Here is a 25,927-nt window from a genome sequence, read left to right on the forward strand (position 1 = left end):
TAACAGCGAAGACAGACAATTTAACAATTATGCTAAAAAGGCAATGCATACTACAACAGGGAAGTATGGGACACAATGGGTGACATAGCAGGAGTAGCTGGGAGGGATTCTCAGGGGAAGTGACATTAATGGTGGAGACGTAGGACAAATATCAATGAGTCGGCTAATTATTTCAGGAACATTTATTGAGCACTGCAGGCTGGGCACCGTGGTAGCTGCTAGTGATTCAGACAGAGGTGAGTAGGGCAGACATGGGACGTTTCTCATGGTATACACATCATCGTGGAGTTCGCCCAGGCGGGGCTGGGGCAGTGGGATGTTTTAAGGAACATCTCAGTGGAGCACAGGGAAGACAGAACAGAGTGAGTTAGAAACACTGCAAATTCCACATGACCAGAATATGCATGTCAGCCAGGAGGGGCGTTCTTGATAGCCTTGCAAGATACACCTGTGAGCAGGGGCTACAGTAAGCTGTGAGCGGCTTGGCTGTCATTCGCTGTATAGAATGGTCATCGGATCCCTAATCAGAATCTTGAAAGAAGGAGAAACGGTGCATGCAGGCACCGCATCTCAGTCACTTCCAAATAATCTTCTCTGGCTTTCATAAACGTAGTCATGATTAAAATGACCTTTCACGAACAGCGGGAGGGAGTGCTGAAGAAAATGAGATATGTGAGAATAAAATCCATCTACCTGATTGCCGTGTAACTTTTGGTGAGTCACGAGAGTGAGAATTTCAGATATGAATTAGAGATTGCCAAGCGTGGCGGCATACTTGAAAAAAAATTCCCTACATGTCCTACTTTAGAATCAGAAGACACGAGACTTGGAGAAGAAAAACATGTATTTCTTATTATGTCCTAACTTCTTCTCAGATAATTTTAAGGTAAATTCTTTATGTAATTTCCATCTGAATTGTTGACCTTTAGATGAACTTTACTTGATAGGCACTTAATGCAAATATTCCACAGGATTCTTTAAATGCTGTAGAATATGACGTACCCCAACTGCCGATGCACTTTTGGTCATAACATGCCTGTATAGTATATTTAATCCTTTGCAATGGACATTTGAGAAAATCTATTTAGTTGGTAGTGAGTTCTGTACAATTTCACCTAAAATTAAAGCTCTCCAAAAACCCACATCTCCTGCGGGCACTAATTCTCACAAGATTCTGGACATGAAAAATCCTAAATGCTTGCTGACTGCAAGTCAATGTTTATAGCCCGAGTATTAATAGCCGCACGAAATGTTATAGTTCTCTCATCATTTACCTCCCTTTGCTTGGATGTAGCATACATTGAGGGGCTGATTTTCTTTTCTTGGATGGATGGCTCCAAGCTACTTATCATCAGATGAGAAATATAGTCTACGAAAATCTCTTTAAGGAACACACCCAATCAATGGCAAAGGATGCGTCCGTGTGATTCTGCCTGTCTGTGCCTGTCGTTTTGCATTTTACTGAGCCCTCTCGCTAGCAGGGCTAGCGAGATGCTTCAGTCCTGGGCACGTGAGTGATTTGGGGCCCTTCGTAATCGTCTGCCAGGTAACCAGACTGTGAGCATTATTGGCTTTGGAATTTCAGGTGAGGCTGTACCTGCCACAGAACCACTCATCAGTCATCGTCCATCAGGAGTGAGGCTGTTTGTTGACTTGTGATTTCTACTCTAGGGTCTGACGGCTTCCCGGGCAGTGGGACCAGCCACCTGTATTTCCCCAGTTGTGTAAGGGGAACTGTTGGAAATCTGCATTAACTGACAACACAATTCGACTTTATTCCAGGGTTATTAATGTTATGTTTTGTTTTGCCACATCGCATGGCTTGTGGGATCTCAGTTGCCCCACCAGGGATCGAACCTGGGCCCCGGCAGTGAAAGCCTGGAATCCTAGCCACTAGGCCGCCAGGGAACTCCCTCCAGGGTTATTTATGAAACAGGATCCTGGACCAGCGCACTTCCCAATTCAGTTCTGCTCTGCAGGGGCTCCTAGTTATTCAACGTGATGACAAATAACAGCCCTTCCCCCCACCCCCGTGGTTAATTAGTGAATCTCCTCAACAATCAGATTGTTGGAAATGTGGTGGAAATGTGGATTTTCCAACATGTTTAAACCTCAAACATGTATGAATTTAAAATATGCAAATGCTGTTGGGGAATGACAGAAAGAGGCTGCTTGTACAAGGAAAACAGACGAGCCAGTGAATTTTCACGGAAAAATGCCTGATGATTATCTCGATGAAGATTAACACCATTTGCTCTAGTTCGGCAAATAAACATGGGGTTGTTTAGGCCTTTGGGGGCTGGCCAGGAGTTCACCACTATTTGTAGTAAGAATTCCAGGTGAGATTCAAAGAGGAGGCTTACAGACAGATTTTCTGAACGTAACTGGCCTTTGTAACTTAGAATCTTCCATGGGCATCTTTTCTAACAGGAAAGAAAACTCCTTAAATGAACAATCAGAGAGATTGTCGTTTAGTGGATCTGCTGGCGAAAAGGGGTTTCATCAGAGTATCCTCTCCCTGGACAAAGGAAAGACTCAGACTTCTGATTTCAGTTTTCTCCATTTTCCCCTTTCCTAGGTGATGCAGCATTAGTGTGGTTGACCCTCTGTGAATCACAGCAAGGATCTGGGAGTTTCCAAACTCAAACTGATGAAGGGATGCGTCCTTCTGAGACTGCAGAATTCCAAGGGTGCGCAGGTTGACAATTAGAAATAAAATGACAAACAGGTAACTTTTCCGTAAAGAGCATATTGTGTTGATTTATTATAGAATGCAGTTAAAAAAAATATCTTGAGGTTAGCCTCTCCAGTTTAAAAGCACTTAACTAGGGACACTTGAACAGCTATGCAATGGTCTCTCCCTCATCTGCCCCGACCCCCCACCAAGTACTGTAAACAGGGTTTTGAGAACATTCAGTCAATGTCTTGATATGAACAGCCATCTACCTTTGCTTCTTAAAGAAAACCATCTTCCACATTTCCAAAGCATGCATTGTTACTTGGCATTAGGTATTTCAAAAGGACAAACCTTGTTATGGTATTGTAAGGCCAAAATAGAATACCTATTGACCAGACACACACGTGACAACTAGAAAAAAATTACAAACATTTAACCTAGTGTGACAATTCCGTCAGGAATGAATGGGGAAAGGCACTGCATCCTTCTCATACCACCACGCATCTACTGTCCACTTCACATGCTTTGAATTCAGGTCCTGTCAAATAGCTGAAAGGCATTTTCTATAACATACGATTCACAGGGAGGTTAATACATCTTACACTAGTCTTCCACGGCCGTATTTCTCACCCAAGGGCACAACAGGTATGAATATATGCTATCAGCTTTATTTACAAGTTTATCTTGACGTTTCAGTGGGGTTAAAAAAAAAAATCAATGATCTCAACTGAAAGTTCCCCCCCAAAAAGGGTTTTGGCTATGGTTCATATATATAAACCACCACGTAAAAGAAATAAATGAAACCCATTTATTGTCTGACCTAAAACATCTACACTAAACTTTCTCACCCACTAAAAGTTGGCAGTGAAACTGCAATTTTCTGAGTTTTATAAGCGAAACGCTACGTAGGAATTTCAGATCGACTTCTTTTGCAAAAGCACAAGCTCTAGGTGGCATCAAATAGGATGCTGAGTGGGTGTATTACCGGTAGAATTCCCCCTGTGTGTGCTGTTGCAAAGACAGTCATTGAATCTGGAAAGGTGACAGATTTTGCAAATGCTTTCCTATCTTCCCCAAAGATGTAAAACAACAATGGCATAACTCTATATACGACCAAAGGTTAGTTCTGAAAATCAGTAATACACATGCACAAACATTAGAACGTGAGGGGGAAAAATGAGACACTACAATTTCCACATTGCATTGCTGTCTTCGCAGCCTTTCTGCACCAGACACCTTACGGCTTCACGTGGTGCCTTTTCCTACTGGGAGAGAGAGTCTACCTTGTAGGCTGGTTGGAAACAGAAGGCTCTCCCTGGACCCACTGATCAATCTACCCCTGGCAAAAACAGAACCTACCAGAAAACAACGAGTACAAAACACTATCGTTATTGGTTTTCTCGAGACGTTCCCAGAAGTCCTTGTGCGATCACCCCAAACTCAGTGATTGGCTCAGGACATTCCCAGGAGCCATGGACATTGACTGATACGCAGCGTTAGAACCAGAAGACAAAGCCTCGATTCTCTTCTGAGCAACATGGAATTTCTGCCACAGCAATCACAGGCTGCCATCTCCAAAGTTGTGACTGGGCCGCTTCCACAGTAAAAGATTCCTTCTCGTGAGTATGACTCAGAGCACTTCGTCCGGGTGCCAGTTCAGCTTAAGTGGACGGGCGAGTACTCCGGCCTCCTGGTCTGGATAATTTTGGGTTTGGGTCTCTTCATTCTTTCCACCTCGTCTTCTTCCTCGTTCTCCTGGTCGCTCTCACACACGTGGACCACCACACTGGGAGTGGTGTCGGTCGCTGCATGCAATTCATACTTTTCCCCTAGGGAAAGAAAACAATTGCAGGGTAACTCAGGCAAGGACCCGAGGGTCAAAGCAAAAGAGCAAACGGATACGCACGTAGAGGTCAGCTCGGCCAGGCTTCTGTGGGCATCCAATGGGGACTGAGGGCCACAGGCAGCCACACTCTGGACTGGTGCCTCTTTGGTGGCTCATTCTATATCTCGCCACAGTAAATGACTCAGCTTTCAATCAAACACTCTGAGTCCAGGCATATGGAAGGTATGGAAGGAGTGTATTTCTTAATTACACTTAGCATGTTCACCAGGCCCTCTAAGCTACCCAGAGGACTTCCCCGGTGTGGCGCAAGGAGCACCCGTTCAGGAAAAGACGGTGCGTGAATAACGGCGTTAGGAAAGGACCTCTTGAGCCCACGATAGGGACAGGAAGCACGGGGGGGCCCTGCACAGGTGTGCTGGTTGAAACAGGTGCTCTGAAGACATTTTTGACCACACCATATCCTTTTTCACACAACTATCAACCCCTTGAACCAGGAGTGTCCTCCTGCTGTTCTCCGTCAGCCTGCACTTTATCAGGTTCAGTCAAGACGCTTTTACTCATAAAAAAGGTGTTGCCTCTTCCCTACCCCACGCGTGAGACTGGAATGCTATTGTAACTGCGGCTGAAAGGGGGAAATTCTCGGCGTTGGGGGCAACTAAGGTGGAGGGCCAGAGAGATCACTCAAACTGTGGGTCACGATCCCCTTTACAAATCCCTACCTACCTGCTGGGGAGTCGCAATCCAGAAGGCATGGGGACAGGATCATATTTGCAAAATCTTTGCAATCTTTCAACTTTTGAAAGACTATTCAAGCTCACGAGCCCTAAGTAAGGGAAGGGCAAATTGATCTTATGGCTACTTTCCAGAAGGGTTTCTCAAACAAGCCGTCTGTAAAGAAGTGGTAGGTTCTAGAGGGCGAAGAATGCTCGCTAGCATCACTCCCTGCCTCTGGAGCAGTTTGACGCCTCTCCCCAGGTGGACGTCCCCTTCCTCCCTTCTCTAACATCCCGGGAGGTTTCAGTCCTCTGCTACCTAATAATACACCTTGACCTGGAGCTGCCAGGAGGAGCGCTGGCCACTTCCGTCTTGACCTTCATGCCACGATGAGCAGTAAGTAATGTGATTCTTGCTTTCTACCACAGGGGGGATTTCCGTCAGAGCGATGTTTACAGAGATGTCATCTTTTCCATGTGAAACCGCTAATGGTCCAAGAAAATAAACCTTCCCCTCAGAGGAACACCAGATTGCTGGTCAAGGAGAAAGCTGATGGCCTCAGCATTTATTGCACTTGCTCCACGAATAAGGCAGAAGGGGGGCTCAAACCTCTTTACCCCCAAGAACCCCGCTTGCACCTGCCAGCTCACCCAAACCCTATCAGGTAGGACAGGAACCTCCAACACTGTACTGTTTCCAGAACACATGTTGTGAGCGCTGCTCATAAGCTAGGCACTGTATGAGGTGCTTTTCACACGATGATCTCGTGTACTACTCCACCCGGTAATACCCATTTTCTGGATGAGAAGCCTGAGGCCAGAGTACCTTTCTTCCTAAATGCTCACACCTTCGTTCCTTCTGAGGACCGGAACCTCTTCTTCCCTGGCAAGCTCACTAGGGGAGCACCCCTCCCTATTGGGCTTCGTGACTGGGGCTCTTTCTCCACTACGATCTATGGGTCTCTGTTCCCTCACACATTCAAAAGGTCAGGGGAGAAGCAGATCAATAGATGAAATTACCTTGACTAAAAATGAAATGTCTAAAAGTGGGGAAAGCCCGTTTTCCCTTTCCAAAATCCAATCACTCATCCCCACTTGGAGCAACAGGACGTGAGGCCGGGTCTTGAGTCCCTCACACCAGCTGTGCTCAGTGGGTGAGGGGATGGATTCACGTGATGAGGCCCAGAGGGGTCATGGTACTTGGTCCCCTGGACCAGCTCGCATGCTTTCCTAATGGATGAAGTAAGAGGCAGGCGTGCACGCTCCCACCCCAGGGCATGGGTTACTTCGATTCAGAAGAAAGCAAATAGAGACAATTCACAACACACACTGGCACTGATCACGTGAGAAGTGGAAAGAGCAATGGGGTCGTGGCCACTCCTGCTGCAGGCGTGTCTCTGCCTTGACCACAATCTCTCCACGTCTCCTTGCCCCCTCTCCACCCGAGGGCACTGCTTACCTGGCCCCAGCTTGGAGATAGCATATAAAAGGTCATAATTTATGACGGGAGTAGCGTCTTCCACTTGTTTCCAACCGACCGGCGGCGAGGCAGGAGGAGAGATCAGAAACTGCTTGTCTGGGTTTGGTGGAGCCAGGTGTGAACTTCCTATGTGTAAAGTCTGAGGAGAGAGATAAATGCAGGTGGGTGTTCCTCGGGGGAAGAACTGAAGCAGCAATCGCACTTAATGGCAGCCTACGGAAGACAGGTGTGAAGGACAAACCCATGTCCAGACAGCTGAACAGGTGCAGCCCAAGGATGAATCGCAATACGGTTTCTAAGGGCGGGGATGGGAACTTGGATTATGGTGCAAACATGATTAGAGGCCCCTCGCAGGACAGGGACTCACAGGCACTGGGACTGCAAGTAATTACGCTTGAATTAGACTGATTGAAAATATACAGAGATAATTTTAGTAAACATGGGAAAAGTAAAGCACTGTCCCTGAGGTCAAGAGGGATCTCAGCATCAACTGCTTCCAGATCCTCATATTACGGTGGCATCACATCATATCACAGAAGCTCCAAAGGCTAAGCGACATCTCTAAGATGACCCAGGACTCCCGCCCACCACGCTCTCAGGCTTCCTTCCCTCTGGGGCTCTGAATCAGATGCCAAAAGTGAGGAAGGAAAAATACATCTACCTTCCAGGATACATATTTAAAACAATAATGATAAGGAACAATGACCAAAATCCTAGTTTGGGCTTAAAAATTATACCAGTGGTTAGAGGGATGTTTGGAGAGATCTTACATCAAAATGCTACCAGTTTGGATTTTCTTTAGTATCCTCCCCCCCCCGCCAGAAAAATCACAATGAACATGCATTTACTTTAATAAACCAGAAAAAGTCGTGGAGAGACCAAGTAATTACTTATATGGAACCCCACCAAACGTAGAAGGGAATTTGCTAAGGATCCAAGGTTGAAGCCTGCGCCTCGCACTTACCACCAGGGGGCAGGGCATCCCGGCTCTCATTTACCCTGGAAGGGCAAGTTCACTTTCGCGCAAGGTCAGGAAGCCCCTCTACAGGATCTGCTCCCGTACTGGCAAGGGGAACTCAGGGCCCCAATGGGGGTCTCTTTCACCAGGGAGCAGCGTCCGAAGAGCCCCTGCCCCTCCCCCTGCCAAGATGTTAGACTCCGGTAACATCACCAAATGGAACTTTGTGAGCTACCTAGAAGGCAGTTGCTGGGGGAGGCAGGAAGGGTGAGGCAGGAGAAACAGCAAACCCGCCGCACAGCTCCCGGGAATGCCCTGGGGCCAGGACCCCCGCTTACCAGAAGTATTTCTTAGCATTTGCTACCTGCCTGGTGAACCCATTGTTTTCCTTGCAGGCCGGGTCTGGCAGCCCCGTGCTGATGCGCAGGACCGGCTTGCAGATACCAGCTCTCCAGGAGTGAGCGGGCTGCGGGGACCCAGCGCAGAGCCGAACCGCTCTGGCCCGGGGTGGGGTCAAGGGTAGCCACGCCCACGACCCTGCGGTCCTCCACCTTCCTGAGTCAGGAAAGGCTCTCTTTCTCCCCTCATCACTCAACCCGTAAGGTCATCTCTGAGGGCACTTTCAAATACACCCCGATGTCTTCTTAAAATAGGTGACATGAAAAATTTCGAGTATGACTTTTGCCCTTCTCAAGATGATTTCTTGGAGTTTTAAATCAACCTATACGTAATGGATGTCTAAGCTACTTTTAAGGGTGGGAGGGAGGAGGGAGAAGGATGGGTATCAATGAACTCGATTCACCTGAGCAAAATATAATTTCATTTCCTTTCCAAGAAATTCCGTCTTATGTAGCTGGAGTCTGGCATCCGCTGCAGATAATGGGTTGCTGAAGTTTATTCTGACTCGTTTGAAGCTCTTAAAATACTGAAAGGTGATATCTTTGTCATATGTCCTAAAGAGGGATTCAAATTTGGCCTGAAAAATAAAAATAAAAGGAGTTGAAATTTACCTGCATATGACCTTTGACTGGATGACTTCATTACATTTCTTATGGAGGAACCAAATTATTAATCATGTCAAGAACTTCCAACTTTTTTCTTAGAGAAGACAGAGAACCCACCTTTCTCCTCTGGGGAGATTCTGCCCTTTTAATATACGTGATTTTATACAAAAGCAAGAATGTACGATTTACTAAATTCATTTAATCAGCTGAACAATTACCAATACTTCAACACTTCTTACAGTCACGGAAACATTCTTTTTAAAAGTAGAAGGAACATTTTCATTTGGTCATTTGTCACCCTTCTGGCCTGCCAGACCCTATTGTCCTGTGACCTCCCCCAGTCTAGTGAGCTCCAATCCCACCACTCAGCTCAGGGCATTGCTTTGTCCATCAGATATTGCTTTGGAACTTAAAAGCACTGGAGCTAATTTCAAAAAAAAAAAAACAAACATTATTATTGAATTGGTAACCAATGAAGTTAATGAAAAGGCTTGCATTTCTTAATGTAAAGGAAGCAGTTTTTAAAAAATTCCCATTATTATTTTCCCATTCAATCTGTTACGTTTTAACTCTCTAAAATAGTAGTGGTTTCAAAAATTAACATTCTGCCAATGAACCCATTTCTGCACGCTGGCTTTAATATATGTACAGATCTAGCTCTAGTGTTGAAAGAGCTAGTGAACAGTATGAAACAGCATGAGCTCTTAGAACTGAAATGCCCAAGTTCAAGGACGAAAAGCCTAGATTCACGAGAGCGTTCATCAGCTCCTGGGAAAAGCTCTAGGGAGCGACCCCCGGCGGGGTCCTGGGTGCGGGTGCCCTTGGGGGGACCTGGGAGGCCACTGAAACCTTTCTGACCAGAGAGGGAGGTGATGGACAGTCTTGAAACTTCCAGGAAGATTATGCAGGGACTTTTAGTCACTGAACTTTCTGAATCTTTTTTCAGACTAAACTGTGAGGATGGTGAGAGGCAGATGGGGGTGGGATGGCAGACGGTGAGAGCCCAGATGGGGCAGCATGCCCTCCACCCAGGTGACTGGTGAGAAGGGGAGGCCCTGGAGCCCACAAGTACCGTGGAGACCTATGCAGAGCACGGTGCTTCTGCAGAGGGGAGAGAGGATTCCCAACAAGAAGGGAGAACATCTTCGAGGATATTCATGTCTAGAAAGCGGGGGAGGGGAGGGACCCTCCTGTCGGTCAGTGCCTGGTCCACAGGGCAGGGCTGTGGGCAGGTCCTGCATTCCCTGCTGGCTGGTGTCTCCACCGGGCAGGTGGCTCAGGGGGAGTGGGAACAGCTCACAACCGTCCTCTCTTCGAATTCGCCGGCTTCTCTTTAGTTGATGGAAATGTCTGTGACTTTCCCACGAGGGGTGTTGCAGAGGCAAAGAATGAGAAAGAATGCACAGCAGACGTTTCAGCTGCGATTTCATCTGGCTGCACGTGGCTTGTTCTCCACCCCTCCCGAGAACGGGGCAAGTCTGGGGCGTAAGGGTGTCTGCGCAGATCTGGAATTTCACACGGCCTCATCCATAGGCACTGTGACCAACTGCTTAGCTTTAAAGTTATCATTCATAATTTAAGAGAGATAACTTGGCTGAATACTTTTAGAATACAAGTCAGGGCTTAGCACCAGAACCCAAGAGAACCCACACTATCTTGTTAATTTCATATTGCTATTATATTATTAGTATTCTCTTGTAAAATAATCTTATTTGTTCCAATAACCAATACCTAGTAATTATAGTTATTGGATGGCATCTCTACTTAATTAAGTAAATCAGTGATTTTACTCATATAAGGCTAACATTAAATACATAGACTTTGTAGTACTTTTACACGCAGAACATGCTGTAATATCTAGTTCAAAAACTACAGTCCCGGCTCGCAAGCATTGTACACAGTTATGGAGTTAAATTTGATCAGAAAAACAAAAAGAAACCTTCTGATGTCTCAGTAGGGCTTTGGGTATAAAGGTATAACGTGATCACCGCCCCCCAAACAGAACATACAGAATTCATTCACATATAATATTGTTAGAGATCAATTAGATAGCTTCGTAGCTACTGATGAAAATCTTACATTTTAATCAAATGAAGGAGAAAAGCATAGTAATTAAAATTACTAATTATATTAATAACCATCAATGAGAGCTGCTTCCCAGGAGGTATACTCATCCCACACTTAAGTTATGTATCCAGTTTTATTATTTATTTGCTATGGCTGCATTTTCTCCAGCTAGAGAAATCTGGAGACTTGAAGACAGGCCCTTGTAATTCCTGCAGACATTCAAATATCTTTCCAGTACTGATTTCCTGAGAGAAAAATCAATGTATCCTGAACTCTAAATGTCAAAGTGAAACATTCTGTTCACTGTCAGAAAAGTCCTCCCTCCAAAAGTTTACTTATTGATACAACCCACACAGAATGAAAAATCACCACGCCAAACCCTCCCTTACTAACTGGTCAAGGGACACAGATGCTTTTAAATATTGAGAGCTTTAAAAATTCCTTCACAGTTAATTCCTCAGGCAGCACCTTTTGATTTTTAAGGCTCAAAGCATTCTGGATGTATTTCAAAACCCCCAAACCCACAAGACAGCCTCATACCCCACCAAGTATTTCAGCTAATAGTCCCAATTAACATAATAGTTTGAAAACTCTCAAAAATCACATTATATCAGAAGCCTTACCCTGGTTTCACTTTCGCTGAAGATCTCACTGTTTGCCACACAGGCAATCAGGGAGCTAAAACCGTAGTTAAAGTTTCTAAAGTGCATCTTGCTTTCTTACAGAGAAAGCTACAATTCCCGCGGTCAAGCCCCAAGTAAGGTTCCTTTACCAGAGGCTGTAGGTTCTTTCTCGAGCCCTCACTTATAAAGCACCGAGGTCCAGCCCCCACCGGGAAAAAAAAGCACCGCTTCCAGAGCATCCTGTTTGGACACCAAATTCCTGAGTCAAGTCCTACTTGCTCGCAGGCAGGCAGAGACAGAGTGTAAGTTTCTACTGGAAAGAGGTGACGTCAACACCTTAGTCATTTTCCCTATGCTAATTAACTTTGCTTGGGGAGGATGGAAAAAACTGCCGAGGTTTGCTGTGCAGCTGCTTTATCTACCCCTCTTGCAGCATAGTTTCCACTGGTAGTAATTCCATTCAGCCACTCAGTCACCAGGCTCCTCGGCTGAACGGGACGACCCTTCTTAAGATGGAAAATGTGACAGAGGAACAGGAGGAAGGTCTACAGCAGTAAACAGTAATTAGCCTCCAGGGAACTCTCAAGGCTTGGAGAAACCTGGAAACCGAAGTCTTGGCAAGTTGTTTGATCCCTGTAATTTCCTGAACACTTAAATCAAAGTTTCAGATGCTGGGGTATTAGAGAAAACATTTTGAAATCAGTCTTGGTCAATGAACTCTGCTTTTAAAGAAAAAGTGGACTTCATTTTGAAATATGGCCTTTTTTTTTTTTTCTGATTAAACTTTATTGGAGGAATGTCCTAATTCCCACTTGTATTCCACAATGAGAATGTGAGAAGAGATCCTAGGATTTTCATTGGAAAACTTTATTATTGTAATTTGAGAACCAGGAATATGCAGCACGTTGATCATTTTCTAACAGCTGCTAAATTCGGGAAAAAATACAAAAATATTTTAGAGGATCTAGCCTATGAAGTTGAGAAAAGAAACATTCAGAGGTTGTCTGCTTAGAGACTCATAGACTGAAGGTTTTTATTTTTACTTTAATTAGGAAAGGAAGAAGAAATAGGAAGAATGTACACTACAATTGAAAAGTTAGTTCAGTTGGCCTTTTTTCAGGTAAGATGTCTGGTCTTGGAGGAGCACACTGGGTGTCAGGAGGCCCGTTCTTTGAAAAGGCTGCAACTCTTCTTCTGCAACTTTTTACTTTTTAAATTGAAGTATAGTTGATTTACAATGTTGTGTTAGTTTCAGGTGTACAACAAAGTGATTCAGTTCTACATATCTATATCTATTCTTTTTCAGATTCTTTTCCCTTATTGGCTATTACAAGATACTGAGTGTAGTTCCCTGTGCTAAACAGTAGGTCCTTGTTGGTTCTCTCTCTTATATATAGTCGTATGTATTTGTTAATCCCATTAAAAGGCTGAAAGTCTTTGGACTTCCAAGTACTTTGCTAGTTTAGGTCCCTATGGCAGTGTGAGTCCTAGGTCCTTCCTACTCATTATCACCTAAATGCTGTCTCATTATTTATAAAAACATTCTCTAGTCTAGAGGCGGACACCTCTTAAGCTTCCAAAAGTTAAGTGGAATCCTGCTATTCACATTTAAAAATTAACTACAAAGAATCATTAAAGTCAGCCAATAATAAAAAGAATATATGCAGTGGGAAAGAACAAACCAGAGCATTTATCCCTCCATAAAAGGAAATGCGAAGTCTTCTTGCATGAGTGAGCACCGCTTAATCTCCACGGATGGTGCCCTGCTGCCAGCTGTAGGGTTGTGCAAGAGACCAGTTATGGTGTTTGCTTTGCCAAATTACCCGTAACTGCCAACCCAAGACATCTAAGTGCATGTGTTCTAGAAGAGTTTCGAACGCTGTGAGATAGCATGGCATGCATCAAATGCCAAGAGGAAACGGTCCATTGGGTGGCGCTTGGTTCCGGGAACTGTGCCCTGGGATTGGCTGCATTTCGGTGCACAGCTTGCAGCGTACCCTGGAGGCACATGCAGGCTTTGGTGGTGGCCTGGGGGTGGCAGTGGGGGTATGGGAGGCCAAGGGGAAAGGCACGGGAGGTAGAAGGCACAGAAGTGCATTCCACTCCTCCGGAGCGGCTGTCCCTCCTTTTCTCTTTCTCCTGGAGTCCACCTTGGCGAATAAGGGTTAAAAGGAGATCAGAGGAGGAAGAGGAGGTTAATTTCACCATCTCCTCCTCATCCTATTAAAACGCATGACATGAAGCTCCAACTCAGTCATGTGCGCAAATCTGGAACATTTCTGTTCATCTGAGACAACAGCACTGAACTCACCCAGATTTACAATTGTGGTTTCATTAATACAGATGGTACTAAAAAAAAAAAAAAAGAATAGTGAGGTATTTGAAGATGGTTCAACTGTCTTTGCTCCTAGAAATAAATGATAGATCTTTCATTAGGCTGTCCAGAAAGCCTCCCAAAACATGTAATTCTGTACATGCCTTTGAATTGATGGTAAGCTCTATCTGAATCATATTTAGGGAACTTGAGTGCTTCCATTTCTAGATCAGAGATAGGGGCTCAAAGTTGTGGCCGACTGTAGGGAGGCTGGATTGGAAGCTGGCAAAAACCACCGGGTCACAAAGTGTACCTGAGAGAGATGGCACCTAGGGTCCAATAACACAGGCTTCCCACAGAGTGAGAGGTACGGAGCATGGACCCTTCGTGGTGCTGCAAAGCCCCGGCTGGCCAAGGGGACAGACACCTGTCCCTGAACCCAGAGGGCCTTCCTTTTATCGGCTCACCTGACAGTTCTTGCTAGGAATGTCCACTCTTCGACTGCATGTCTATTAGATGTGAACTTGCACTTCTAAACGTCCTATGGTATTTGTCTATCCCTTGTGGTTTGAAAGGCAAGTACTTTTTTGATTCTTGTTTGCAAGTTGGATGTAAGTGATTTGAAGAAAGCAGGGCCCACAGCAACGTCTCATTAGAACTCTTGAAAAGCATACTAAAAATTGCACTTAAAATAGTAAAACAGGGGCTTCCCTGGTGGCGCGGTGGTTGGGAGTCCGCCTGCCGATGCGGGGGACGCGGGTTCGTGCCCCGGTCCGGGAAGATCCCACATGCCGCGGAGCCGCTGGGCCCGTGAGCCATGGCCGCTGAGCCTGCGCGTCCGGAGCCTGTGCTCCGCAACGGGAGAGGCCACAGCAATGAGAGGCCCGCGTACCGCAAAAAAAAAAAAAAAAAAAAGTAAAACAGAAACCAGAAGTTAGAGAAGAAATGAAATGCTTGAGTCCGCTGAAAGCTTTAGATGTTTTGCATTTCTTCCATTCGCACCATTAAAAATCTTAAATGAATCTCTTCAACCTGCATTTGCTTCCTGTGGCTCCAAGCAGTGAGAGAGCATATTTTCATTAAGAAGTTTCTATTTTCAGTGAGGAACAATTGAGGTTTATGTCGAAATCCATCATTCCCATCACAGCACTCTTAAAGCATAGTGAGGATGACCTCAGCACGCCCATTATAAACCCCAAGGAGTTTACAGCTACGCCAAGAATGTGCCACCAGTGAAGCCTTCTACAGAACGACCACAGAGAGAAACCGAGTTCTGACTTTGCTGTGCAAATCAAAGCTGAGCGAAGAAGAAATCTGCAGATCTCCTGGGAGGGAAAATGGCACACCCGATTGAGATCAAAGGTATCAGAGAGTTTATCTTGAATGCCAATTAAACTTGTGTTTTAATGGAGCTTTTAGCTTCTGAGATAATGGGATAGCTTCACTGTTATTTAATATTCGTAACCCTTCCCTTTATAATGTGGAGCATTGTTCCCCCCGACCTAAGTTACTGTACACAGGGGCCTCTGAGTCATCTTTATCACTTCCCAGTCTAAAAGGTGTTATTAACTGAGGGGACACTTCTTTTTTTTGTTTGTTTGTTTGTTTTTTTTGCGGTACGCGGGCCTCTCACTGTTGTGGGCTCTCCCGTTGCAGAGTACAGGCTCGGGACGCGCAGGCTCAGCGGCCATGGCTCACGGGCCCAGCCGCTCCACGGCACGTGGGATCCTCCCTGACCGGGGCACGAACCCATGTCCCCTGCATCGGCAGGCGGACTCTAAACCACTGCGCCACCAGGGAAGCCCGAGGGGACACTTCTTGTTCTCACTTGGAAACCAGGTTAATATCAACTTCCCAGCTGCGGTGGAGATTGAACAATCTGACATAGGCAGAGTGCCCAGTGTAGTGCTTGAAACACAATCAGTGGTTGATGCATGTTAGTTGTGTTTCTAGTTCCCATTTCGTCGGTAAGGATACTGAGGTTCAGAGGGCCTCACTGTGTTGAGGAGTCAGGACTCACCCCGATCCTCTGACTGCAGATTCCATGGAACTATGCTTGCCTCGCAGCAGTGCCCTTTGGTACTTCCCCATCTCCATTCTCTCAGTCCCTCTGGCATCCTGGATGGCTTCCTCTCCTACGTGCCCCACTGGTCAATGGAGGGGTCTCTAGCTTCTCTGTAGCATCCTCCACCTGGCACTCCTGCACACCATTTCAGGCAGCCACAGTACCTTTCTAAGTGGCCAATTTCTTACTGCTCCAAAATAGTGCGTAATTCCCACAACATAAAACTTCCCGAAGCTGAGCTTGATCGCGTTCCTCTCCTACTGTAAAGATTTCAGTGACTTCCCATTGCTCTGTAGGTTAAAGGGGAAGATTTTCACTTGGTATTCATCCATGTGTCGATCCATGCATCTATCTACCCATTTGTTCTTTCACCCAAGCACAGTTCCAGGTGTTGGGGGTTCAGAGATGAAGACAGACAAAACCCTCTGCCCTCGTGGAGCTAAACACACATGGAGTGTGTTTAGATAGTGGTAAGTGCTGGGAATAAGGCAGAGATGAGGGATAGGAAAAGCTGGGAAAAGGAGAAAGAGAGAAAGAAAGACAGAGAGAGAAAGAAAGAAAGAAAAAGGAAGGAAGGAAGGAAGGAAGACTAGCCAGGGAAGGTGTCCCTGAGAAGATGACAGGTGGGTACATCAAGACCCGAAGGAAGTGGCGGAGTGAACCGTGAGATGCTCGGAACAGCATCTCAGGCCAGGGATCAGAAGGCACAAAGGCCCCTCGCATGTCCAGGCCCAGCAGGAGGCTCAGAATGGCTGTAGAGGAAGGACGTGGAGAAAGTGGTTGGGAGCAGGGCCACGCGAGACCTTGAGCCATTGGAAGGTCTCTGGCTTGCATGCTGGTATCAGAGGGTTTTGAGCAGAGGAGAGGCATGAACTAACTTCTATGCAATAGAACCACTCCAGTGTCTGGGTTCAGAAAAGAGGGAAGGGACAGGCTGGGGGCAAGGCACCCCTAAGGCATGAGACCTTCTCTGACTACGGAGCCCATGACTCCTCTAGGCAGCCCTCAGCTCTGCCTGCTTTCCTCAGTTCCGTCAGCCAGCTCCTCCCTAGTCTCTTCTCTGCCTGCCAAACTTCTATTCATCCTTCAAAGCCCATCACCAAACATCCGGTCTCCAGGAGGCACCCCTCCGGACTTTATGTTCTCTCCCTCCTTTAACCCCTGTGACCTCTCCCCCCCACCCCCCAGCTCTCAGTGCAGTCTGCCTGGCATCCTAGTTATATTCTTGCCTGGCAATCTCCCTCCTACAGTGAGAGCTGCTTGAGGGCACCACTGCCACTCCCTGGAGATGCGGATAAATGCTTGTGCAATTCAGGGACTACACCAGGGAGGGTCCATCTGAGACGGGCAAAGAGCCAGCAGCCACCAGCCATCAAAGGGCCAAGGCCATCCGTGTTCCTAACTGGAGGGTTTCCAGTGCCTTTGGTTTGAACAAAGACCTCCTTTTCATTGCAGGGGGTGGTAAAGGTACAAGTTTGCTCAGCGGGTGCTGGTCACATTCGAGGGTGTACTTCCTCTGTCCTTGCTGCATGGTGGCTCGCAGGATGTCCAGGCACGGGACTGCACCACCAGCTCCAGACTCTGAGGCCTCACCCCTTGGACACTCCCAGAGGCCTTGTGACTCTCCTTAGGGGTCTATGGCTGGGGTCTCGACAGCGCTTTGTCATTTGGGCAGAACGTGTTCAATTTAATGTATGTTCACTTGTCTTTTTTAAATGCCTATTTTTTAGGGTGTGTTTTATAAGGTGCACAGTAGGGAGTAGAATTTGTATAGAAGTTACAAATAAAATGCTTTTATTGGCAGATGTACCAAAAATCTTTCATCCATGAGGTTCATGATCAAAAATGTTTGAAGGCCTATTGTCTCAGCAGTGGGGGGATTAAATTCCCAATTTTCTGCTTTTTTGTGACGATCACGTGTAAGAAAGAGAACAGGAAAATATTCTTCTTTCTGATTTCTAAAAGCGTTTCCATTTTTGTTCTCTCTGAAGGGTAATCAGGGAATGGGCTGGGGAGCGGGGCAGAGCCAGATGTGGGCTCGGGAATTTACTGCTCATAGAATTGCTTTATTACTGGTAAGATCTGCTCGGCCACAGGGAGGGGCCTTGTATGAAAGAAAATGTAAAACAAAGCTGATAACCTTTTTTGTGGGACTTGGAAGGTTTTAACCAGAACTCCTTAGACAAGAGAGTGCCCTTGTCTCCCACTACAGAAGGTGATGCCTATGAATTCTAAATCTGAGCTGAGAAAACCATCTTTAATGAAAATCACCTTTATGTTTAATAACCATTAATCTTCTGAATCTGTAGGATAACACAAAAGAAGTGATATTAATACTAAGCTTCAGCCTGGGTCATTTTTGATACTTTGGGGAAAAAAATGGAAAAGCCTGAGATATCATTTGATACTTTACACAGAATAGTACAAGATAGTATACAAATAATTTCTATTTCTGAGATAACGCAGAACTTCCTATTACTTAATTTTTTTTTTTAAGTGGCTTATTGGGCTTCCCTGGTGGCACAGTGGTTGAGAGTCCGCCTGACGATGCAGGGGACACGGGTTCGTGCCCCGGTCCGGGAAGATCCCACATGCCGCGTAGCGGCTGGGCCCGTGAGCCATGGCTGCTGAGCCTGCGCGTCCGGAGCCTGTGCTCCGCAACGGGAGAGGCCACAACAGTGAGAGGCCTGCGTACCGCTAAAAAAAAAAAAAAAAAAAAAAAGTGGCTTGTTGACACCAGTGCCACAAATGATGGAAGCAGTGGTGAAAATGCTAAACGCATGTTTTAGTAGAATGGCAATCATGCTCTGTTAAAGCTTGTGGTGGAAATGAAGGAAAACTGCAATCACCCTCAAAAAAAAAAAAAAAGAAAGAAAGAAATGACATAAAGTAAAATAAAACAACCAACTGATTGGGGAAAAGTAGGGAGGAAAGCATGTTCCAATCGATACCTTAAAAGAGAAGTCACAGTTCATCCAAGATTTCATCTTGTTTGTTAAATTCCGTGTGCACTTGAAATCCCATTAACTCTTTTTTTTAAAATTTATTTTTATGTATTTATTTTTTAACTTTTTAATTTTATTTTATTTTATTTACATCTTTATTGGAGTATAATTGCTTTACAATGGTGTGTTAGTTTCTGCTTTATAACAAAGTGAATCTGTTATACAAATACATATGTTCCCATATCTCTACCCTCTTGCGTCTCCCTCCCTCCCACCCTCCCCGTCCCAGCCCTTTCCTTATTACCTCAATCTTTCCCTAGTACATGAAGGTTAACCGCCCCCTCTGTCACTTCTTGGAAATGCACTATTTGCAATGCTTAAGATGGAGAAATAGCCATAGGCAAATCAAAACTATACTTAATGACTTGAAGACCAGCAGCCCCGGATTAAGGGAGGTAACATTTATTTAAAGCCAGCTGGGGCCAAAGGCCCCCTAATAATCCATCCTCAATTGTTCTCTTTATTCCTTTCCAGACCCACTTTGCTTTAATGATTGATTTTCACTTCTGCTTTGAAGCTGTTCTGAAGCCAGGGCACAATCCTGCAGTGACAAAAATGTGGACAAGAACACTGGTGCAGGGGCTTGGCTTCCCTGGTGGCGCAACGGTTAAGAATCCGCCTGCCAATGCAGGGGACACGGGTTTGAGCCCTGATCCGGGAAGATCCCACATGCCGCGGAGCAACTGAGCCCGCGTGCCACAACTACTGAGCCTGCAAGCCACAACTACTGAAGCCCACGTGCCACAGCTGCTGAAGCCCATGCGCCTAGAGCTTGTGCTCCGCAACAAGAGAAGCCCCTGCAATGAGAGGCCCACCCACACCAACAAAGAGTAGCCCCCGGTCACCACAACTAGAGAAAGCCCGCATGCGGCAACGAAGACCCAACGCAATCAAAAATAAATAAGTAAAATAAATTTATTAAAAAAAGAAAAAAACCACAGTAATGCTAAAGAAACAGAATGTTGGGGGAGACTATGGTCTAATAAAACTCAACTTTAAATTAAAGAAAAGAACACTCACGCAGGGGTGGGCTGGTGACAGGCTGCTTTTGTGTTCATCAGTCACCAGGACCTGGTTCTCTTCCATTCCAGCTACAAACAGCTTTCACAACCCCAGACCGATTCATTCCCACCCAGTAAATCCCTTTACATTCAAAGGATGAGTTCGACACTGTTGTGTGAACGCTGACGGAAAAGCCCTGTTCCTCTCATTCTATGTTCCATACTCATCTCAGAAGAACTGACACAACTAAAACCCTGGGGGGCACATGTGCTGCCTTGAGGCAGGCCCGGATCCTGTTCTGGTTCTGGTAGGTTCTCCCAGGGAACCTGGCACAGCGCTGGGGGCACGCAGACACCCCCTCAATACCAGGTGAGTGACTGGCCAAACCAGAGTCGAAGGTCAAAAAAGAGGAAGGGGAAAAGAATGAGGTCAAACCGAACTCTGTAAATCTTTAGCACCAGATGTGAAACTCAGTTTTCAATAACTTGGCTACGAAGAGTTTGTATCCACACCCAGTCTTCAATCTCAGGATCTCAGCTCAGAAATCGTTGTTTTGCCAAGTTTGGGAGAAGAGAAAAGTATTACGTGTTCTTACCTACTCTTTCCATTACCACCCCCAGGCCCCATTTCCGTGTCTGTTGTTGGGAAGTTACCGACAGCACCACTGCATATGCTGTCTTTTCACACTGACATCGCCTTCATTGAGGATTATTTAAAAGTCGCCTGAGGAACCATCTCCTGTCGCCTCCATGCGGGTAACACAGTGATTCAAAACATACTTAACAAACAATAAACTCTAAACACTGGACAAACAAGGTATCACCACAACTTGGATATCATGCTTTTCACCATGAAAAGCAAGAACAACCATGCCAACTGTGTTCATTAGGAAGATTGGGGTGTTTATGGCAAGTGACTTAAAATTTGCACATCCATCTTTGCACCAGAGCATCTGAGAAGTGAGAGCTGCCTCCTTTCCATCAAGTCTAGAATGGCCAGGTTAGTTTACTGGTTGTGAACTGGCAGCCCCCCTTCCCCCAAATAAAAATATTAGTTGTCAACATTTAAACATTGGGAGGTTTCACATAGAAATAGAATTTCTGGTTTCTTTGGGATTAAAAAAAAAAAAAAAAAAAGGAAGATGTGGCAATAACGGGCCCAGAGGTCTGCTCGGCAACGGCTGAACCCTTGGCTAAGCCCCTGCTTTTCGAATACCAGTGGCCCTGTCGCTCCCGACCCCAAAAGCATCTGAGTTTTTGGCCTCTAGCTTAATTTAGTAAGTCATCAAAAATAGATTAGTCACCTGCTTTGAGCCAGATACTGAGAGGTAGGGACACGCACAAAGCAGCTTACCCATCCATATCCCCGTGGCTCAAAATGTTGTGTGTCACATAATCTACTCCAAATAATACATTGAGAGAGTGTGTCCCTCGCTCCTTACACAGCAATTCTTTATTTTTTTTCTGGTTCAACACATCTCTACGGGTGACTACCCGGGCATTTGCAGGATGTTCTCTCTACTCCTGAAATTATACTCTCATGCAAGTGAATGGTGGGGACGTTATTATAGGGCTGACCTAGATTCCGCTCAAACCACAGTTGGTTTCTTTAGCAATCATTAGGGCGACACGATTGGGCCATACCAGGGAGGCACACAGCACGACTGAGAATCAGAACTTAACGTATTTCTATAAAACTGGCTTACAATGAATGAAGACAGAAGGGTTTTGTTACGACCAATATTCAATGACACGGTTGGAAAGATGATCTAAAAGTAGACTGAGATACAGGTATTCTCAGGGTGTGCCTTCTAAGATAGTTTTTCAAAAGATCATTTTGAGAAGACAGCATTTTAAACTGCTCTTGTAAGACTCTAGGATACAGTTTGATCAATATTCTTATGTTGGACTAACTGTCGGAAGACGGAGGCTGACTTCACCCTTGAGTCTGAGCTGCCCTGGCGCTTCCATCCCGAGGGAGGTCGTGGTGGCACTATTGGCCCTGTGGAGGAGAAATTACGTGGCACATACAGTGATCAACCGTCAGGGTCTGCTGAGCCCCACTTCTGCTCTTATAACCCCCCCAACCAACCAAAAACCCAACAGGTATCCTCTGAGACAGAGCTTCTTGTGCAGGAGGTTTATTAGGGGGTTCTTCTGGGATCAACACCCAGGGAAGGAGAGGAAAGCGGAAGGGAGGGAGGGGAGGGGAGAAAAAGAGGCTGGGTAGAGGGAGAGTAGGGCTACCATGTGGTCCCACTGGCAGCCTCGCTGGTTGGTCCTGTGGGGTGTTCTGAAGACAGGATGACCCTCATTGGAGCAGAAGGGCTGGGTCTTGATCCCCCACATTGGTCAGCTCTGGGATGGGGGCGGTACCTTGAGAAGGAGGGGACTTAGCGGGGTGGCTCTCAGCTGAAGTCATCCCCAAAGGGGGCAAGTGACAGGGCAGCTGGGGGACAAATCCATTATTCTTGAAGGGACCTGGGTGTGTCACTGTGTCCCTCAACCAACCGACCAATGAACCCATGAAACAGATCCAAAGTCAACGAACCAACAAGACCCAAATTCAAAGATCTGCACCCTAAGTCAATCATCTGAAATTTCTGACAAATAAGACAGACTTTAAACTGGACACCATGAAAATACGACTGATTCCACTCCAAATCATTAGCCCATCTCCCCAGGTAAGGAACTTCTAAAGGAATATGGCAGTGAACTGTAGAACACTCGATAGTTTAAACTTTCAGTGTAAACCAGGTCAACTAAAACCTTGAATAATGACTCAACCGTTTCCCTCCTAGGAGTTTATTCTAAGGAAATCCTCAGGGCTGTGGGCAAAGATTTAGATGCAAATACATTCCCTGTTATTTGCATATTCTTTATGCAAATAACACACTAGAACAAGCTAACCATCCTATCAGTGACCAGCTAATAAGTATGCTGAATCAATGACTATAAAGCCACTCACACCTCACAGGAAGGAAGTGAAAACTACTTAACGACATAAAACGACGTTCACAACTTGCTGTTAAGAAAAGAAATGCAGGTTTCAAAGCAGTATTTACTGTTGTGACTCCAATTTGGTGAAAAGAAAAAGCATGCACGTTAGTATTAAAGAAGATTGCAGCGTTTTCCTTCTTCGCTTCTTTGGACTTACTAGAATTTCTACAATGCACATTTATTACTTTTGCAATAACCAAACGGCTATTCTCTTTCCCCTCCCCCCACTATATGTTCTATATCAATGGTCAAGGAAACCATGGTTAACAGATACACTAAGTAAGGTGGAACGTTAGTCAGAGAGGAAATCTACTCCTTTCTTTGCATAGCAGTCTGGTGTCATGAATTTTAATTCCTTATGAAACCATTCCCAAACCTGGTATTTTTAACTCATTAATATTTTGGAGTGCCAACTGTTGGAAAAATCCCATGTCTTACTTAAATACCTGTAAAGACAGGGATTTCACCAGGAAATATTTATTTTGCTTTTCTTTTGACAAGCTCTCCTGCCAGCCATCTTTATCTGGTGAAACGCCCAACTCATCAGCTGTATGTGCTGAAGCGGTCTCCCCGGAGTCGAGGTCAAGCACTGGCCAGCACAGGGTCCCGCGTTCCGTCCGGCTCCACAGTGTGGGTCGCTAGGCTGAGCACTGCCTTAGTGTGAGCAGACCTCACACGGCTCCCGAGTGTGCTCATTGGAGAATATCTGATCTTGGGGGGAAAATCTCCCATCTGGGTCTTTCCAATGTTCCCAAGGGTGATGCCTTCTCAGAGCAAAACTATCAAGTTCTTTCCTGTCACTGCCATGTCACCACATCTACTGCTTCCTCATCTGTGTTTTCTTCCTCTGTTCTTCTGTCCCAGATCGCATCCAGGTCTTTTCTTTTTCCCTCTCCCTGGGACAGTCCTGCCCTCTGCATCTCCCTTCTAACAAGACTGGAACGTACCTAATGAACTTTTCACCGTGACTGCATTAATGATGACAGCTATTTAATGTATAAGACCTCCCAGAGAATTTGTATTTAATCAGCAACTTCTGGAGATCGAAGTCTCAGCCCCAATGGAAGGCATCACTAAGGGGGAAAGTTCCACACAGCAAGTCAGTTATAGGGAAGAATTCCTTGGACAGGTGGGCTCTTCTGGGGCCGGGTGTTGCCTACCTGGAAATGAGACACACATTTTTTGAGCATCTACATTGAGCAGATTCTTGTCTGGGCTGTTTGGAGTTAAGAACAGACTTCCATGCCTAAAGAAAATCACTCATTTGTTTCTTGTTCAACCACCATTTAACAAGGATCTACTCCGTGCCTTCTCGAACTCCACCGCTGGGTCAAATTACACCTATTACATATTCTCATAACACTGGGGACCTCTAGTTCTTAGTATTTATCATATTTTAACTGGTTTCCTCCACTAAACTGAGGGCAGACCAAGTCATGGACCCTGGAACACTTAGGATCCTCCATAAATATTTGTTGAATCAAGCATGCAGCTAAGTACGTGACTCTTCACTGCAGACACAGAGAAGAGAAGGGCATGACTCTTCCTTCAAGAACTCACAGTCAAATCAATCGTGAAATTCTTACTAAGCCATTACCAGGTGTCCCGTACTCTACGAGGGGGTTCAAAAGCCTAAGCCACAGCTCCTGACCTTACAGGGACTTAAGATTGAAGCTTGGGAGATAAGACTGCCACTCCAGTAACGTGATAACATGCATGAGCCCCATCTGTGTTGCAGGCAGTAAGAGCTCAGGATACTGGAGTTGGAGGGCGGTGATCAGTGATGATCCTATCTCAATACCCCATTAGTCCAGTTACAGAAAGTCCTGTGCATTATGGCCTTGAGAATAGGGTTAGATCTTAAATAGGTGGGGAAAGGATATATTCCTGTATTTTCTCATTACTACTTGAATAAAAGGTATTAGGAAAGTTAACATTTTCTTCATCCACTTCATCCGTGCAGAATCAAATAAGGAGCTGCTTTTATTAAAAGACATATACAGTTTGTTCATTTTGAACAAATTTCTTTGACTGCCTGCATTTTGGTGCGGCACTGGTTAAGTGTTGGTATTTGTTAATCTCATGTCCTGGATTTCTTGGGAAATCCTACTTTTGTTACTTTGTTTTATTCCTAAAATACAAACAATTCGTGCAATACATGTGGCTATGTTTTTAACATTTTGGTAAAAATACAAAAATAAATGAACATATTAGACAAAAATCTTCTGTTAGTTCACATAGCCAAACTGGGGCTTGGGGAATAACGTATCCATCAGTGTGCGGGCAGAGGAGGACGCAGGGGGCTACTCTAAAGGCAGTTCTGGTAGATGGTATTTTCTGAAGACAGCTGCCACGAACCTCCTATCCCACATGCTCTTGTAGAACCTTGCCATTCCCCCATCAAGGGGAGGGGTGTGTATCCTCCACCCTTGAACGTGGGAGGGCATTTGTGAGTGTCTCAAAAGACACTGTATGGTGGAAATGACACCATATGACTTCCGAGGCTAGGTCATAAAAAGCCATGCACTTCCGCCTTGTTCTCTTGGAACCTGGTCACCATGTTTGTGGGAAGCCCAGGCAGCCCGTGGAGGGGCCCACGTGGAGGGGAACTGAGGCCCCTGGCCCAAAGCCCTGGCTGAGCTCCCAACCGACCTGCCAACCATGTGAGTGTGACATCTTGAGTGGGTTCCCTGGCGTCCAGTTAAGCAAACCCAGCAGACGCCACATGGAGGAGGGAAGACCCATCTCCGCACGAACTGCAGATTTATGACCAAAATAAAGGATTGTTGCTGTTTTAAGCCTTTAAGTTCTGGGTGGTTTCTTTCCCAGCAATAGTAATTGGAACAACATTTCAGAGATGGCAGAAGTGACAAGGCCTCTGTAACTGATTAGACTTGGAAAGCAAGGAAGGAAAGACCAACGTGACTGACTGCTTTCCCACCCAGAGTAGGATCCTAAACAGGCAGAGTGGGAGTTAGAGGAAGGGTAGGTGAGGGGTGGAGGCTGGGACGGTGACTTTGGCTTCTTGTCATTTATATAAAGTGGCCTGCTTTTCACCCGTCCATCGACGAGAGGTACATAAGAGTGTAGACTCTGGAGCCAGCCTGTCTGGGTTGGAGCCCTGGCATTGCCGTTTCTTAGCTGTGTGACCTTGGGCAAGGTTCTGAACTCCCA

General features: G+C 45.7%; 1 protein-coding gene and 1 long non-coding RNA gene across 4 annotated transcripts in view; one reads left to right on the top strand and one right to left on the bottom strand.

The window, feature by feature from the left end:
* Positions 1 to 2,733: 2,733 nt before the first annotated feature.
* Positions 2,734 to 25,927, bottom strand: part of RCAN1 (regulator of calcineurin 1) — a 96,029-nt gene continuing 72,835 nt past the window's right edge. Inside the window, exons 1-4 of one of the 3 annotated variants that reach the window (XM_032630143.1) lie at positions 11,369 to 11,707; positions 8,477 to 8,650; positions 6,696 to 6,855; positions 2,734 to 4,506 (exon numbers count right to left, since the gene is read on the bottom strand). In XM_032630143.1, coding sequence (XP_032486034.1) covers positions 4,334 to 4,506; positions 6,696 to 6,855; positions 8,477 to 8,650; positions 11,369 to 11,455 — 594 coding nt within the window. In that variant the 5' untranslated portion in view covers positions 11,456 to 11,707 and the 3' untranslated portion in view covers positions 2,734 to 4,333. Of the gene's footprint in view, positions 4,507 to 6,695; positions 6,856 to 8,476; positions 8,651 to 11,368; positions 11,708 to 25,927 lie in introns of those variants that run through there. The other 2 variants (XM_032630142.1, XM_032630141.1) reach the window with 2 other exon arrangements.
* On the top strand, positions 12,405 to 19,424 carry LOC116752932. The gene is made up of 3 exons (XR_004349651.1): positions 12,405 to 12,488; positions 14,830 to 15,044; positions 19,227 to 19,424. It is a non-coding gene; the product is annotated as an uncharacterized LOC116752932 (long non-coding RNA).

The sequence above is a fragment of the Phocoena sinus genome, chromosome 4 (assembly GCF_008692025.1).
Source record: "Phocoena sinus isolate mPhoSin1 chromosome 4, mPhoSin1.pri, whole genome shotgun sequence".
Lineage (NCBI taxonomy): Eukaryota > Metazoa > Chordata > Mammalia > Artiodactyla > Phocoenidae > Phocoena > Phocoena sinus.